The following is an 18000-nucleotide window of genomic DNA, read 5'->3' as shown; positions in this document are numbered from 1 at the left end:
AGTTCACCCAAAAATGAAAATTCTGTCATTAATTACTCACCCTCATGTCGTTCGACACCCGTAAGACCTCCGTTCATATTCGGAACACAAATGAAGATATTTTTGTTGAAAGCTGATGGCTGAGAAAGGCTTCAGATTGGCCTCCATTGGAATTCAGTACATTTACACTCCCAAGACGCATAAAAGGCACTTAAAACGTCATTACAAAGTCCATCTCACCACAGTGGCTCTACAATAATTTTACGATGCGACGACAATAGTTTTTGTGTGCAAAAAAAAATCAAAATAACACCTTTATCCAACTTGATCTTGTCTTCCGTGTGTGCCTCCACGACGCATGCGTGAGAATATGACGCAGATCCGGCGTTCGGACACATGACCCAGAAGCGATTTGTTTACAAGCAGAGGAAGACGCGCGTGTCTAAGCTGTTGAATTCTACATTGATCGTGCTTTAGGTCTCGGCGTAGTTCTCAAAATGGGGCTGAAGTGTGCATTTCATGGATTCCCGAACGCCAGATCTGCGTCATATTCTCGCGCATGCGTCGTGGAGGCATACACGGAAGACAAGAAAAAGTTGGATAAAGGTGTTATTTTGATTTTTTTTTGCGCACAAAAACTATTGTCGTCGCATCGTAAAATTATTGTAGAGTCACTGTGGTGAGATGGACTTTGTAACGATGTTTTAAGTGCCTTTTATGGGTCTTGGGAGTGTAAATGTACTGAATGCCAATGGAGGCCTATCTGAAGCCTTTCTCAGCCATCAGCTTTACACTAAAATATCTTCATTCATCTTCAGAACACAAATGGAGGTCTTACGGGTGTCGAACGACATGAGGGTGAGGAATTAATGACAGAATTTTCATTTTTGGGTGAACTAACCCTTTAAGTGTTGCCAACAGTTTATTTTTGGAGAAGAAAATAACATAAGAAAAATATAAATATATTTTTAGATTTGTTGATAAAATAATGTTTGGAAATATTAATATTTTTAATGTTTTTGAAAGTGGTCCCTTACGCACAGCAAGGCTGCATTTATTTGATCAAAAACAGAAAAAAACAGTAATATGGTGAAATATTACAACTTAAAATAATGTTTTTCTATTTTATTTTAAAAAATATAGATATTTCTATGATGCAAAGCTAAATAAAAAAAAAACTTTTTATTCATCAAAGAATCCTGAAAAAAGTATCATAGGTTATAAATATATTAAGCAGCACAACTGTTTCCAACATTGATAATAAATCATATGAGAATGATTTCTGAAGGATCATGTGACACTGAAGACTGGAGTAATGATGCTGGAAATTCAGCTTTGATCACAGGAATAAATTACATTTTAAAATGTATTAAAAAAGAAAACCATTATTTTAAATTAGTAATAATATTTTACTGTGTTTTCTGTTTTTTTGATCAAATGTTTGCAGCCTTTATGATCAGAAGAGACTTTATTACTATTTTTAATGTTTTTGAATGATCAAATATACCTCTTTTATAAAAGAAAACTGCATTGATTATTTTAACCAATTTTTTTGTTGGTGATTTTACTTTGTATTTTGAATCTACTTGAAAACGATTGCTGTCCTGTCCTGTCCAAATGTTACTCTCATTCATCCGATTAAAAATGTTAGCCATTTTAAGCCCATTCAGAGCAAGTACACAAATGCTGGCCATTGTGAGGAACGGTTGTTTTCATTTATATGTTCTGATGAAGGTAAGGCATCTCTCTGTCCGTATCTGAGTGGGCAGGTGTGGCGCTCTAATCTTATCAGCCTTGTCACAGACCTGTGATCTTTCAGTGCTTGCAGCAGCAGCTCACCTTTGAACAGGAAGCGGGAGTAATACTTGAAGGTGTTGTAGGACTGCTGCATGGCGATGAAACTGGGATGCACCGGCTCCCCCTGCTGGAGCTCCCACGGCTGTGCGATCAGCTGCCCGCGGAACTTCAGGATCAGGCTGAAGATGCTGTGGATGATGTTCATGACGGGGGCGGCTTTCTCCGTCAGCAAACCCCTGAGAGACCACAGGACGATAAATCACTTCTCTAGATATCTGTATTAATCACTGAACATGGGTGGGACGCGAGCCCTCACCTGAAGATGGCCCTGTTGAGGTATTCGGCGTGCGTGCGGTGAATGGCGTCCAGGTCGTTGGCACTGCTCAGTTTGTGTGTGAACTCGCTCCAGGACACCTGAAGGATCTGGTTAGCGATGTAGCCCTGGATCACCTTCACAAAGTGCTGCATCTCGTGTCTGTACAGCTGCAGCTGGTGGAACTGAACGGAGCGACCGGCACCTTTAACCAGCGCTGAGAGACAGGAGGAAGGAATATTATTTATCATTATTAATAGGGGCGTAACACTGAAGCCCTATTGTAATTGTTAGAATTTCAGCGTTCTCCCCTTAAAGTGATCGGGCAGAGCAAACCGTAAGTCATAGAGACTTTAAACTTTAAGGGATGGTAGTACTTACAACGCCACCAAGGCCCGTTCCGAGTAGCCTGACGGGGGCACTACATCAAAAAGTACTTAATGGTTCATAACTCCTAAACTGTTTGTCGCAGGCTCAAGTGTCTTATATTCTGACTAGAATTGATTATACGAGTCTCACTGCAAAAAAATGCTCTTCTTATTTAGTATTTTTTTCTTGTTTCCGGTCCAAATACCTAAAAATTCTTAAATCAAGATGCATTTACTAGATAAGTAAAAATTACACAAGATATTTTTTCTTGTTTTCTGAAGGAAAAAAAATCTTAAAACAATGCCAATGGGGTGAGAAAAATGTTCTGTTTGGGATAGAAACAAGAAACAAGATTATTTTTCTCACCCCATTGGCAGATCATTTTGCTTGTTTTAAGCAAAAACTCGCTTCATTTTGATTTTATTTTCAAAATATTTATTTTATTTTATTTATTTAACAAGAAAAAATATCTTATGTCATTTTACTTATCTGATAAATGCATCTTGATTTAAGAATTTTTAGATATTTAGACTTAGCCTGGATGCCAGCCGAATTTAGCCCCGCCCACAAAATGTTTTGCTCGGGCAATTCGGTCTGGACTCGCTCCATAGAGGAGGAATTATGCCCGAACAGAAACTGTTCGGACCAATGAAATTGTCAGGGCGGGCTTTAGACGATGATGGACAGATGATCAACAGTAACGTAATCATCCACGTCATCGAAGGCTCTTGGGTTGAGTTTGTTCTAATCCTAAACGGAGAACTTGTTCGTATATGCGTTCACCTTTACTATTTCTCTCAGAAACGATGATCGTGTTAGTAAGTACTCTGTGTATCCTTAAATTATTTTATTACTGGCAAAGATCGTTTACACTCATCTTTTTCTTGTAACGTTACTTAATCCAGCGTGCGTGCAGACAGGGTTTCCAAGTGTTTTTGCAATGTCGCGCACAATTGCTACTCAAAACTATAGCCCAAAACTATAACTTTCGGGGGGTTCTCCGGAAAAAAATGGCGTTTGGTTGGCAAAATATGTTATTTTGGCAAGGTTGCCTGCTAAAATTCGCATTCCTGGGTTTATATAATCACATAATTGGGGTCGCTTCAACCCGCGGACATGGAGAAAAACACGGACTTGGTAACAGTGCAGTTGAGTTCTGTTGACATTTGACAACTAACGTTACGCGTCGCTCCGTTGCTCTGATTGGTTGTAGGTCTATCCAATTGAGGTCTTTCCTGGCTCGGTTGAAACACGCCCCATAATCAAAGCTCAATGGAGCGGTACCAGACTCAAATTCTGACTAGAATTGAGTATGACGACATCAGGCTAGCTCCATTGGGCTGTGATTATGGGGTGTGTTTCAACCGAACCAGGAAAGACCTCAATTGGATAGACCTACAACCAATCAGAGCAACGGAGCGACGCATAACGTCAGTTGTCAACAGAACTCAACTGCATTATTTTTCTCACCCCATGGGCAGATAACTTGCAGTATAAATTTTGCAGATAAAATGCAGTGCACGCACTCTGGAAGAAGTAGAAGATGAGTGTAAACGATCTTTGCCGGTGTTGTAAAAAAAGAATCGGATCAAAACAGGGCAAATACATTAAAGATAATTAACAAATGTGACTATATGTCCGGGTAGAAACTGTCAAAATGGCAATCCCTCAGAAAAACATGCATCATTGTCAATGTCAACAGTAAGAATAAGCCAATTTAAGTGCAAAAAGTGGCCAATAGCAGAGATCAGAAGAAGCAATGTAAATAACATTCAACATAGGCATTCACACACAGAGTACTTACCAACACGATCATCATTTCTGAGAGGTATAGTAAAGGTGAATGCATATGAACAAGTTCTCCGTTTAGGATTAGAACAAACTCAACCCAAGCGCTCTTTGGTGACGTGATGATTATGTTACAGTTGTACAGTTGATCATCAGTCCATCATCGCATAAAGCCCGCCCTGACAATTTCACTGGTCCGAACAGCTCCTGTTCGAGCATAGTTGCTCCACAACGGATCAATTCCAGAACTTCTGTTGTGGGCGGGGCTAAATTCGGCTGGCACCCAGGCTAGTGTCTTATATTGTTGGAAACAAAATGGATTCAGTCGTCACCCTGGTGAAATTTTCAGGTATTTGGGATTTTTGCGAACTAGTCCTAGGTTTTTCACCTGATCAGAACCAAACCAGTGCAGCAAGAATCTCTGGAGTCTGATTGTCAATAATTATCAAAAATCAAATAATCAAAATTTTGATTGACCTCCATGACAGAATGCCAAAAGATTTGAAGTGACCGAGGGCACTTTTACTAAAACGGCTATCCCTTTTGAACGGAATGAGATAATTTCACCAAACTCAGTTCATGTATGGGCTCGGTCTGTGGTTGCACAAAAAAGGATGCGATAACTGGCCACTTGATGGCGCTATAAAATGAAAAAGCAGTCTGATTGACTTAAAAACTGGCATGCGGTGTCTTTGTCTAAGGTGCCGCGATTGTCCACGTGGTAATTTGTGTATCTCAAAAAACACTGCCACCGTTAGCCAATGAAGAATTTGAGTGGCTGTCAGACAAGGTTAACGGAGATCGATCGGAATGAAACTAGCTTGGCCTGGGAGAAAAATGAGAAAGAAATCAGGCACCGACGGGCCGCCTTTACGTTTTTCACATGCACACAACATTCATACCATATTGTAGAACTCCTCATTCTTATGTGGCGTTCACACCAGACGCGATTTGCGCGAAGGTGGACGCTTCAACATTTTGAGTTTACTCGCTTCAATCGCGCGTGAAATTCGCGCGTGACATTCACTGCACAACAGAGGCATCAGTCATGGGCGGGGCTTCTGCCAGCGGCTCGTCTCGTTGAGAAATGGCTGACATGGGCTGTGTTTACACGTCTTTTTTTTTGTTAAAATCTACTGTTAATGTGTGACAAAACGTAGTTTTAAGACTTTTTCAGTCGATAATGTAGTTGTTTAAAGCTTAGATCTGTGGTTTATTTATATAAAGAGTGCCTATTTGAACATTTTATCTGGCGTTTTCGGAGTTGTGAGCTCCAGCGGACAGCGGCGCTCAGCGCTCGTCAAAGCCGGCGAGGGCAACCTTTCCTCGGCCAGTCCTTCTGACGTCTTCCGCTGACTCTGATGTCTCTGTGGTGTCTCGAGCTATAATTAGACTTGTAACGGCCGATCTTTGGTCTCATGGATCTATAATTTGTTCCCTGGCAAATCATTTAGACTGAAGGCAAAGAGAAGTTTCATTACTTTATATTTTTAGGCTATAACTGTACGTTGCAGTTGTAACGTTAGCCTACTAGCACTGACTTTGAATGTTTGACTGAATTCTTTGCTTTATTTCATGTACAGCTTTTTATACCTTTTACTTATACCTTTGTATTATTGATCATACATAAACTTGCATTTAACAAAAAGAGACTGTGTTGTGTTTCATGTCATTTAATGTTATCACAGTGATAATCATATTGTCTGAACCAGATATTAATATAAAGATTTTCTCCTCATTGTTGTCACTACTAGAGCAAGCTCCTGATTGTTTAATGCGGCGCGAAATATCCGCCAAAGTTCAGATTTTTCATCTTGAGCAATTTGCGCGAATCGCGCGTTCAAAACGCTCAATTCGCGTCCTTCGCACCGCCTCAATCGCGCCGCAGAATGCCATTTCGCGTCTCTGCATTGACTTAACATGTAAATCACTCACGCGAATCGCGTCCGGTGTGAACGCACCATTAGGAACTTTGCTCCCTGCACCGGCTTGTCGTCGTCCCACAGTGAATCCTGGTGATATCACTTCCCCAGGTAAACAGCGCATTTATCAACAATGTCCCCCCCCGGACATTGTTGATAAATTCTCAACACTGATGACCGGGAGAAACACACAAGCCTCGCCGTTTCAGAGATACTCTGACCTAATCACCTTGCCATAACAATTTGGCCCGCGTCAAAATCGCTCAGATCTTTATTCCTGCCCATTTCTCCATTTCTGCAACCCACACGTTAATTACGAGAACTAATTGTTTCCTTACCATCTAATCTACCCAGACCTTAATATGCGGTCTTGTTGGCAGCTCACTAGGTTTTGGAACAAAGCAATACAGACCCATTCTGACCCATTTTTTCAAATGAAAACCGAAGACTGAATCGGATGGAAGACATAAGTACATGTGTGAAGAGCTTCATACATTTAGTGGGTGAACGGTAAAACCCTTACCCGTCCTCTTGAGGTGAAACCAGACGTCTCTGAGGGACCACACCATGTGTTTGAGCTGCAGCAGGAAGGAGAAGAGTCTGTTGTATTTATTCAGACAGCTGTCTGTGATGACGATATTCACTGGCCAGTCCACCTACAGAACCAGAGGAAGATCGTGAAAACACGTCCAGCTCTTTAGAAACGTCAGATTACAGGAAAACAGTGAGCGCCTCTGACCTTGTATCGGAGCTCGAGACAGTTCAGCGAGTCTGGAGCGTGAGGGTGGAAGATCTCAGGGAGGTATCGCAGCGCAAACGTGAAGTGAGCCGCCAGCTCGCTGTCCCCATGAATGCTGTACTGTAACGCCTTATTCAGAATGGAGTTCAACACCAGCGGGGTCAGCAGCTCACCGGGGGTCTGACCACTGCCCAGCTAAACACACAGCGCACAATAATAAGCATTTTAAATATTAATATGCTACACTTATATGACCACATTAGGCTGCATGTATAATTCTGCCATCTAGTTATATTTTACAATCTAATTTTGTGTCAAATGTCTTAAAGGGGACCTATAATGCACTTTGTCAAAGTCTTGATTTTGTTTTGGGGACTACTAGAATAGGTTTTCCTGCTTGAATGTTCAAAACACATTATGTTTCCCATATTCTCCATTGTGGCAGCTCCTCTCTTCCCAGTCTGTCAGTAACACTCTGTTCAGTTCCTGTCTCTATCAAGCCCCTTATTGACCAGTTTGTTGTGATTGGTCAATGGCTTTGAGCGTGTTTGGGAAATAGGGTGACCACCCGTCCCGCTTTGCGTTGTACCGCACAGCATTTTCACCCCTTGTCCCGCACGTAGCATATTGAGAAAATGCCCCGCATTTTCATCAGTCTGTTGGCTTTTAATTATCATATTAAGAAAACATGCTTTCTTAAAAAGGCAAAAGAACGCATGCATTTCATTTATTCTTTTTGCGGCATCGTTTTTCACCTAGACATATTTAACAGCGTTTCGTCAGACGTAACATCCCACCTTTCACAAATACAACAACAGCCGTTTTTAAAATCCTATCCAATGGTTGAAAAGAAAGGAGTAAACACGGTCACTAGTAGGTTATGACGGCTGTCAATCAAAATGTGGAGCGGATTCGTTCCATGTAGAAAACGAATGGATAATTCGGTAAATTGGTTATATTCTTAATATATAATATAATATATAAGACTGTCAATGAACTAATTTCATGTTGCTTTATATTTTATTTGATCATTATTGGACTTGGTCAGATCTGATGCCTGCTGCCTTTGGGCTCAGTGATGTTGAATTTAAATGACAATGTTACATTGTGATGTAATGGTGTTTTCTGGAGGGGACTAAAGAACAAAGTATTTTTATCATCTGAAAGGCAGAATACATATGTTTTTATTAAGTTAGATAGACATTGTGTAACAGTTTCAGGTTATGTTTTAGTGTCGGTAACATGTCCCACATTGTCCCACACAAACTTAATAATTGTCCCACATTTGGTTTGTTTGATGGTGGTCACCCTATTGGGAAATGATCACGAGTTCCAACACCCTACTAACGCAACTCAACCATGCCACGCCCCTTTATTGGAGTATGACTTGGCCGGGAATTATTTAAATGAGGAATATTGTGACATGTTCGTTCCTCAAGGCTACAAAGAAAGCGTTTCAGGGTGATTTGAGTGACTTTGTAACTTTGCAGACCTTTTTCATGCTCAAATAGCAACATTACACACTACAAGCATAATAGGACCCCTTTAACAAGCTCTTCACATCAGATTTCTGGGCTCAGTTCAAGTGAAAACCACGTTGATACCTTCTCGAAGAGCTGATCGCTGAGAGAGAGGGCAAACTCTCCATCCTCCATTAACAGGAAATGCCTCAGAGTCTGAAAATGCTTCTCCACACCCAACTCCACGAAAAAATAATCCACCACGGCCTTATTTACCATGGACACACTGAGAGAAAGAGAGAGTTTCAAATGTACAAATCTGGTCCTTTAGCATTGTTTATGGTTTACATCAGGGCTCGATATTGGCACTGATTTCACAATTTAATGCGGATTTTGATTTTACATTGATTCAATTGAAAATATATTTTAGTTACAATGTTAAGAGGCCAAAGTACGTAAGTGCCTGATTTATCAAATGTATTTATTTTTACATAACTACATTTAAATATGCACATTTATTTGTCAATTTGACAAGCGAGGTATTTATTTATAATATATATTTATGATATACTTTTTAAATTAATACACAGATAATCAAAGGCACTTAAAAATAGCAAAAAAGGAGCAACATACGAAAACAATACTATATATATAATTTTGAATATTTAACAATACTATTGTATATAAACATCTAGTCAGTGAGTCAAATAGCAGTTCAGTAACTTTTCTGATGAATTTGTAATTCATAGACTGATTCCAATCGATAACTTGCTTGATATTTTCATAGGCTAAACTGGATAGTTCAATTAGAAAAAAATCAATACATCATCCCAGCTCTAGTTTACATACTGTGTAATCAGTGGTGTTGTAACCGAGTGTTTCATGAGAACAGGAAGTGGCATCATCTCGCTGAGCTGAACAGCGGTGGCATCGGTGGCCCGGTACAGGGAGGGGTCGACCGGTAGGCCGTTCGGGCCCCGTGTGACCTGCAGCAGCAGCTCAGACTCTGGAGCCGCAGCTAGAGCAGGAACGACAACACAAACCTCTCTGTTTCTGATATAAAGAAAGAGAGCTCTAGTGGTTGAGGATGAAGAAAGCTGGTCCGGTACTCACTCAACAGGCCGTATGAGTCCTGGTACTGCTCGACTTGGTACTGTGAGGCCAGGCTGAGAAGATAGCGATCCTCTGGACTCTTTTTAGGGGACAATCCCAGTCCCAGAGCCCAGGCAGACAGTCCCTCATCCAGGGAGAACAGCTCACTAGGGGGCGCTGCATTACAACATAACAAAAGCAAATAAGAAATCATTAACCACAGTGAATTTACTTTGTTTGTGACCAACAGACATAAAAAAAAAATTTAATTCTTAAATTTAGGAATCTGTACCTATGATAAAATTATAGATATTGTGCTATTTGAGTAAAATGTCACTTCTAATGAAAATGGTTAAATTTTTTATAATTGTGAAAGTAGCTGAGGGTGCTAAACATTTGTGCAGTTGCGTTCTCACCCTCTTCTGATGCTCGGTCAAATTTGGTTGATGGTCTGTCACCGTACAAACTCCCTGGCACCACCCCGCCAACCACGCAGCCCATCCCCAGAGTCGAGTCTGATGTATGCGTACGGGCTCCGCTGTAAAGAGAGCCGGGTCGAATGGTCTCAGCCCCACTGACCACACAGCCAATACCCAAGGTAGACTGCGAGGAATGTCCGTACTCACTTCCAGGCAATGGAGAGCGCTGAGGGACTGTGCCTGATACAACACACCCTAATGTTAGCGTGGAGTCAGACGCATGTCCGAAAGCGCTGCCAGGCAGATGGGTGGATGAAGGGGCGGCGTCTGGCATCACACAACCCACTTTAAGAGTGCTGTCAGAAGAGTGGCCAAATTTGCCCAAAAGTGGGCGAGAGGCGGTGACATCTGACACAAATTCACCCACCTTTATATGGGAGTCAGAGGCGTGGCCATGAATATTAGCGGTAGGGATATGAGTAGTTACCTCAGAAATGTGTTCGCCAACCCTTATATGGGCGTCAGAGGCGTGGCCATGAATATTAGCGGTAGGGATGTGAGTAGTTACCTCAGAAATGTGTTCACCAACCCTTATATGGGCGTCAGAGGCGTGGCCATGAATATTAGCGGTAGGGATATGAGTAGTTACCTCGGAAATGTGTTCACCAACCCTTATATGGGCGTCAGAGGCGTGGCCATGAATATTAGCAGTAGGGATATGAGTATTTACCTCAGAAACGTGTTCGCCAACCCTTATATGGGCATCAGAGGCATGGCCATGAATATTAGGGGTTGGTAAAAGAGTGGTTACCTCAGAAACATGTTCACCAATCCTTATATGGGCGTCAGAGGCGTGGCCATGAGTACTAGGGGTTAGAAGAGGAGTGGTTACCTCAGAAATATGTTCACCAATCCTTATATGTGCGTCAGAGGCGTGGCCATGAATACTAGGGGTTAGAAGAGGAGTGGTTACCTCAGAAACATGTTTGCCAACCCTTATATGGGTGTCAGAGGCGTGGCCATGGATGTTAGGGGTTGGAAGGGAAGTGGTTACCTTGGAAACATGTTCGCCAACCCTTATATGGCCATTGGAGGCATGGCCCTGAATGTTAGGGGTTGGAAGGGAAGTGGTTACCTCAGAAACATGTTCGCCAACCCTTATATGGGCATCGGAGGCGTGGCCATGGATGTTAGGGGTTGGAAGGGAAGTGGTTACCTCTGAAACATGTTCGCCAACCCTTATATGGGCATCGGAGGCATGGCCATGGATGTTAGGGGTTGGAAGGGAAGTGGTTACCTCGGAAACATGTTCGCCAACCCTTATATGGGTGTCAGAGGCATGGCCATGGATGTTAGGGGTTGGAAGGGAAGTGGTTACCTCGGAAACATGTTCGCCAACCCTTATATGGGCATCGGAGGCGTGGCCATGGATGTTAGGGGTTGGAAGGGAAGTGGTTACCTCAGAAACATGTTCGCCAACCCTTATATGGGAATCGGAGGCGTGGCCATGGATGTTAGGGGTTGGAAGGGAAGTGGTTACCTCGGAAACATGTTCCCCAACCCTTATATGGGCATCGGAGGCGTGGCCATGGATGTTAGGGGTTGGAAGAGAAGTGGTTACCTCGGAAACATGTTCCCCAACCCTTATATGGGCATCGGAGGCGTGGCCACAGACATCAGAGGAGGGCAGGGATGATGTCAGTGCTGGATCAGGATCGCGCCTGTTATTTTTCGTATGAGTATCAGACTCTGACTCATGGAAGCTCATGAGAGGAGACACAGATTGTTCTTCCTCTGGCTGAGAACAGTGAGAGGGCTGGCTGACACTCTCACAGGATTTGGCTTTCTCTGTTGGCTCCTGGGTGGCTTGCTTTGGCTCTGAACCTGTGCTGGCCGCCGAGGGCTCAGTTCCTGTCTCTTCTCCAGTTGGTTGTTTTTCTGTACACTGGCTATCGCTCTCTGCCTCACATGTTTGCTCCTGAGTGGTTTGTGTAGGGGTGTTTGACTCCGAGCTGACCGGGCCCTTGTTACGCCCCGAGGCAGTGGAGTCTCCCAGCTGCACTGAGCTCTGTGAAGGGTGGCCATGAACACTAGCCGTCGGCTGATCTACTGACCCCTCTGGAGTGAACTGACCCAATTGGAAGCTGGACTTGGATGCTTGTCCATATTGACTAGGCACAGGTACTGACTCTAAGACTTCTGAAACATTTTGTCCAAGACGTATGTGGGAGATTGCTGGGTGTGGCTTCTGAGGAAACTGCAAAAGGTCAGAACCAATGTCGTGGAGGGCCTGGGTCACGGCACCACTGTCAGGGACGCGTGGAGGCTTGGGGAGGAAGTCAGCAATGTCGATTTCCTCTGATATGAGAGCACGAGTTTCATCATTGGCAGGAGAGCAGGGAGCAGCAGAGGATTCTGGGATAGGAGGATCTGCTGTTTGCTGTTCACTAAGATTCTGCTGTAAAATGAAAACAATTACAACAGTGTAGGCAGAATTTATGATGCTATAGATGTGTACATGTGAAGAACAGCCCACAGACCTCAGCGTGTAGTTGTGCAGGCTGTTGTTTGTAGGCTGTTTCCGGAGGGGGGCCCTGCAGACCTAAAGGAAACTTCTCCAGAAGAGCCTGAACAGAAATCATAAGATAAATATTTCAGCTTATCTATCCCTTTTAATGGCAGAGGCTAAAGTATATACTGCTGGACATATGATTACTAACGCAAGCGCATCTACCAGACATAAACCGAGAACTGGAGACTTCCACATGACACAAGGATGTTTGTGTTACATTGCAGTATAACTGCAAATGAAAAATTTAATACATTATTTGTATTGTTTTCTTGTGAAAAATAAATAATGTATTATATATATTTATAAAAATTTGTGCTGGGAATCAATTAAAAAAAATTAACTAATTCATAAAAAAAATCTGTAATTAATCACAAGTTTTTAATATTTTTGGAGTTTTTAATATTTTGATATTGTATTAATTTCAGTTACTCTCCAAATTAATGTAGAAACAATTTAAAGACAGCATATTTTAAATGTGTGTTGTTATGGCATCTTTTTATGAATGAAGGCCAGTATCACTGATACTAATGTCTCTATGAAACATGAACGATGTTACATTACAGTATAACTGAAAGCTACCAATTTCAACATTTATTAGGCTTTAAAAAATGACTTTTAATTTAAGTTAACTTAAAACAATCTTTACACAAACCCATTATAATAAATGTTATATTTACCTGTGGCCTTCCCTGTTAGACATGTATAGAAATTGAATAATAAATTAAATATAGATTAATCATCTTTTCTCTGTTCCCGGTGTTCTTTGATGAGCATTAATGACAGACATCATCAGTGCTGCTGTCACTTTAAGATCTGCCGCTTCTGAACATGACGCGGATCTGAAGCGCTGTGCCACGCATCTCATTTTCTCACAAGTTAATTTAAGACGTTATTTAACTAATTTAAGACTCCTATTATGAGAATACTCTACAAAACTGGCATTTTGGCAACATTCTCTGTGTTGTTGTTATTGTTTGTTCAAGAGCGAAAGAGAACTCGATGTGTGCACGAGACTGGCACATGCGTCGAGTGTGTGTGTGTGTGTCAGCTCCCCATCTTCCTTGGTGGTGAATCAGTATATCGTGTACATGAATGTGGCCAACTCCCTGATCAGTGCCCTGACTACTGAACTAAGGATCTGATTGAGAGACACACACACACAGACAGGACATTGACAGACAGCGCACTCTCTTGTGTCTTTAAAAGCATTACATGAATAAGAGTGTGATCATATAATGTAACGCTGGGCAAAAATGGATATAAAAACGAACGTTAATTGCATTAAATATTTTTAATGCGTTAAACTGAAAAAATATATTTTCACAGCACTAATAAAAATAAATTTTTAGCAAAACAAGTTACTAAAAACTGATTAAGAATAAAAATATCACTTTTGCACTACTAAACAGAAATTCTCTATTAAAACGCAAAAAGGAAAAAAAATAAAATAGTAAAATAATTTTTTGAAAATGGATCAAATGACAAATAACAACAATAATATCCCCATTGCAATATCAGAGTAAGATACAAACATTCTCTATTACAAATGCAAAAATAATAATAAAACAAATAATATTAATAATAATACTAATTTAATATTACTAATGAAAACCATTGCAATAACAGAACAAGACAATAAACATGACATAAAAACTAAATCTAAAGCCCCGTTTCCACCGAAATTACCTGGAACAATTTGTACCAGGAACTTTTTTCCCCCAGACCTGCTACTGTCTGCGTTTCCACTGCGCTCTAAAGTACCGTGAAGATTAGGCAAATTAGTCTGGTGATGTAGGACTGCACACGACTGTTCCTCCCAGTCAGCGACGGACAGTAATCATTTTTGTGCGACACTGTCTGCAACAATAACAAGTGGAGGAGATGCAAGCAGCACTGCTATTGCTGGTTATGTATTGGTTTACTAAATATATAATTAACAAAACGGCGGAAAAGATTTTACAATTTACAATAACAATAAGACAACAATTTACAATAAGACAACGTATGTTATTATCAGCTATTACGGACATTGACCGTGAGATGGCTGAGACAACGCGCGCCATCGGACAGAAAGAGCAAGACTGATATTTACTGAATGCAGAACGAACCTTGCAAGACTTTTAAAAATGCCGGTTGAAATAAAATGCGGCGTGAGCTCAACCAATCAGCATGTTCAGCGCCCAAGTCCCACCCCCGAAAGTTCCCGAACTTTGAAAAAGTACTACCTCGCGAGCAGGGCCGTTCAGAGGGGGAAATATTTACCCGGAACTTCATTTAGACCCTGGTTCCAGCGGTCGAAACACACCGAGTACCACCCCAAAGTTCCTAGTTCCTGGGGAAAGTTCCTGCGGTGGAAACGCGGCTTATATGACCAAACTCTACAATCAAAATTCTGAAGAATGATATCAGACCTGTACGTTCTGTTGTTCTTGCTGCAGGAAGTTCACTCTTTGCTCGTCGAGTTTTATCCTCTGCACCTTCCACATGGCCCTGAGCTCTCGTCTAGCAGCGGCTTCTGATAACTGACCGTACTGAGCGATCAGATCCATCCTGAACACACAGAAAATAAATCATTTAATTCTGAATTTCCTTCATGCTAAATGTCTCTCTGGATATTTGAATCCTTTTATAGAGTGGAAAAAAATCCTATTCATTCTCTTCACAGTGAAATAGATTTTTATTGATAACATATAGACTTCTCAAGACAGATGTACCATGAGCTCTGAGGGTGATAGGATGCTTTATGAAGACACAACTTCAATGTATTTTGCATTGAAACATACAGCATTATTCAACATGCTGACGTAACTTCCACTGAAACAGGAAGACAGGGCGGGGCATATCAAGCAGCTCCTCCCCCTTTTTAAAACAGCCAGTAGTGTTTGGTTTATGATCACAGCTCGGCTGTTGAGCTTGTTAAAGCCACATTTAACAGCCACAGTCTAATAGATTTAGATTTAATATGAAACCGTTACTAAAGCAAAACCGTGAACATAATCAATGCTGAGGATGTGTGTTAAGTTTGTGCATGGTACCATGTTATCTCTTCTACTCGTCAGTGCTGTTTCTAATGCAGAGTCTGTCTAACCGTTCCTCCTCCATATCGCTTTACAATACAGCATTCTGTGCAGAATTCAAATGGGTCCAATATGTTTTCTGGTCTATGCAGACTCGTGCATATGATGTGCTCTGTACCATTGTGTCTTTGATATTGGAGGTTCATGTGACCAACCACCTTCATTTGGCCCAATGGAAAGCATATTTACACTGTCTGAATCGTTCCCTATCCCCTATATAGTGCACTGTGTGCCATTCACCATGTAGAAAATAGTACATGTGTTCAAAGTGTCTGATTTCAGCTGTTTATAATGTAGGGGGCGTGGCTTTAGATTCTAGAGCATTCAATTGGACAGAAAATGTGAAGAGTAGCGGAAGTGCGGAGTGATGTCATCAAAATCATTGATCCATATTGGCAAAAGTGAGAGACTAAGTTTTGAATGCTTATATTTTCTAAATGCGAATTTTGGGGCACACTAGCTTCTAGGCTAACACATTCATACTAAAAGATTCAGATTTTGAGTTTTAAACATTTAAAAAAGTATTTTATCACCAAATTCATGACGAAAGAATTACACTCCTTAAGTCCAATACACTAATTCAAAAGGTCTGTTTCCATGGATGCGTGAAATGTAGTGAAAAAGCTCAGTAGTGAGCACCCACCCCCTCCCATGATGCACTGCAAATAACATTTGCAAGTTTATACTTGCATATTTGTATGTTCAACTCTTTTGCAATAAACTACTATAATACATTATGTTGATTTTCATTTAAGTCATTTGCAATGCTTTGCAATGAATAGTTCATTTCCTCATAAAAGACTAATCTTGTACCTTGGTCTTTTTTCTTAAATACTTCTTTGGATTTTAGACAATATTGTAATGTTATGATTCATCTGAGAGCTCTTTTGGTTCATGGCACATAATGCTTTACTGAATAATTTGCTCTAAAGCATGTGGAGAATATGAATGGGAAATAAACTTCCTGTGGGAGGTCACTGCTGCGCTCTACAGCCTCAGCCTCAATCGTTCTCTTTTCTGAGTGTTACTGTGTGCCGCCCACCGTGCCCGGCGCTCCAGCTGCTCCTCGAGGGCCTGCAGCCTCTGTTCTCGGTCTCGGAGCTCTCGAGCGTAGCTGAAATCATCTTCCTGCTCCTTCCGTCTCGCAGCACTACGCCACTGAAACCACATCCACACAAGTTAGAGCTGCTGAAGATGGGTTTTCTGACTGGTTATTAATATGCTTCTCACCTCCTGGTCGAGCTCCAGCTGCTGTTTCATCTCTTCAAATCGCTCTCTCTTCTGGGCCTCCTCCGCCAGACGCTGCGACACCTGGCGGCCTGCAGGGGGCAAGAGTGAAACCAGTGGGACGTCAGTTGTAAACTCCATTCATCTGCCTCTGTGGGGAGGAACTCCCTCTCGATGGTCGTCCTGGTAATTAATACTTGACCTCCACGAGGAGAAAAACGGTGTCCTCCTCACATAATAAACATTGCTTACTATACATATCAGTGTTGTTTTAGTATCATTCGTTTTTGTTAAAATTTCTAATTAGATTTTATCAATGCATTTTGCTAAGATACAAATTAAATAAAGAGAAAAGTTTTTTGAGTCAGTCTAACACTATTATTCAGGTAGAGAAACACTACCGAAATACTACAGAATAAAATATTCAAATTTAAAAACACTGGATAGTCTTTTAGTCCTATAAAAATGAAATACATAGGCTATTAATCCAGATTTCTTACAATTAAAGCTATCTTTTATTGTTTTATTAACATAAATGACAGACACATATTAGGCGACTATGGCTTTAAGAGCTAGTGCACGGATCCATTATACTGTTACATGTTTATTTAAGACACAACCGACTGCGTTTACGAGGATACTCACCAAGTTAACATCTGTAAAACCGCATTCTTCCATCTTAAAAATATATCTAAATTATGACATATGCTCTCAATGACAAATGCGGAAAAGTTAGTTCATGTATTCATGACCTCATGGCTAGATGTAATGCTCTACTGGGTGGTTGCCCTGCACGCTTAATAAACAAACTCCAAAATTCTGGCCAGTTGATAATACCTCGAATATCAAAATCAACTGCAGGCGGTAGATCCGTTTCCTATTTAGCACTTAAACTGGAACTGGAATAGTCTTCCTAGCATTGTTCAGGAAGCAGACACACTCTGTCAGTTTAATAAGAATAAAACATCTCTTTAACCTGGCACACATATAACACTTTATCAATTTCTATAATTCAAATCAAATAAAATGATTGTTAGGGCATGTTCACACTTGACGTCTTTTTTGCTGGCAGTGTTTGGTTCCAAATAGCAGCCGAGGGTGTCTTTTGTTAACAACAGCCGCAACAAGAGTGCTGTGTGGTGCAGAGATACAAAATGTCTTGATGAGAAACCCCGCGTAATTTAAAAATACTACTGTTGATGTGTGACGAAATGTAGTGAAGACTTTTTCAGGCGATAATGTACTT

The 18000-nt window shown here is 41.2% G+C and overlaps 1 protein-coding gene across 3 annotated transcripts in view; it reads right to left on the bottom strand.

The window, feature by feature from the left end:
* Positions 1-18000, bottom strand: part of tubgcp6 (tubulin gamma complex component 6) — a 34168-nt gene that overhangs the window by 1968 nt on the left and 14200 nt on the right. Inside the window, exons 13-25 of one of the 3 annotated variants that reach the window (XM_079809311.1) lie at positions 16758-16846; positions 16570-16685; positions 14862-15000; positions 12419-12505; positions 10609-12336; positions 9876-10527; positions 9481-9636; positions 9217-9385; positions 8512-8653; positions 6908-7102; positions 6692-6824; positions 2093-2306; positions 1819-2012 (exon numbers count right to left, since the gene is read on the bottom strand). In XM_079809311.1, coding sequence (XP_079665437.1) covers positions 1819-2012; positions 2093-2306; positions 6692-6824; positions 6908-7102; positions 8512-8653; positions 9217-9385; positions 9481-9636; positions 9876-10527; positions 10609-12336; positions 12419-12505; positions 14862-15000; positions 16570-16685; positions 16758-16846 — 4014 coding nt within the window. Of the gene's footprint in view, positions 1-1818; positions 2013-2092; positions 2307-6691; positions 6825-6907; positions 7103-8511; positions 8654-9216; positions 9386-9480; positions 9637-9875; positions 12337-12418; positions 12506-14861; positions 15001-16569; positions 16686-16757; positions 16847-18000 lie in introns of all 3 variants that reach the window. The other 2 variants (XM_079809310.1, XM_079809309.1) reach the window with 2 other exon arrangements.

Source organism: Gobio gobio, assembly GCF_949357685.1.
Source record: "Gobio gobio genome assembly, chromosome: 25".
NCBI lineage: Eukaryota > Metazoa > Chordata > Actinopteri > Cypriniformes > Gobionidae > Gobio > Gobio gobio.
This window is presented reverse-complemented; position numbering and strand designations above follow the sequence as displayed.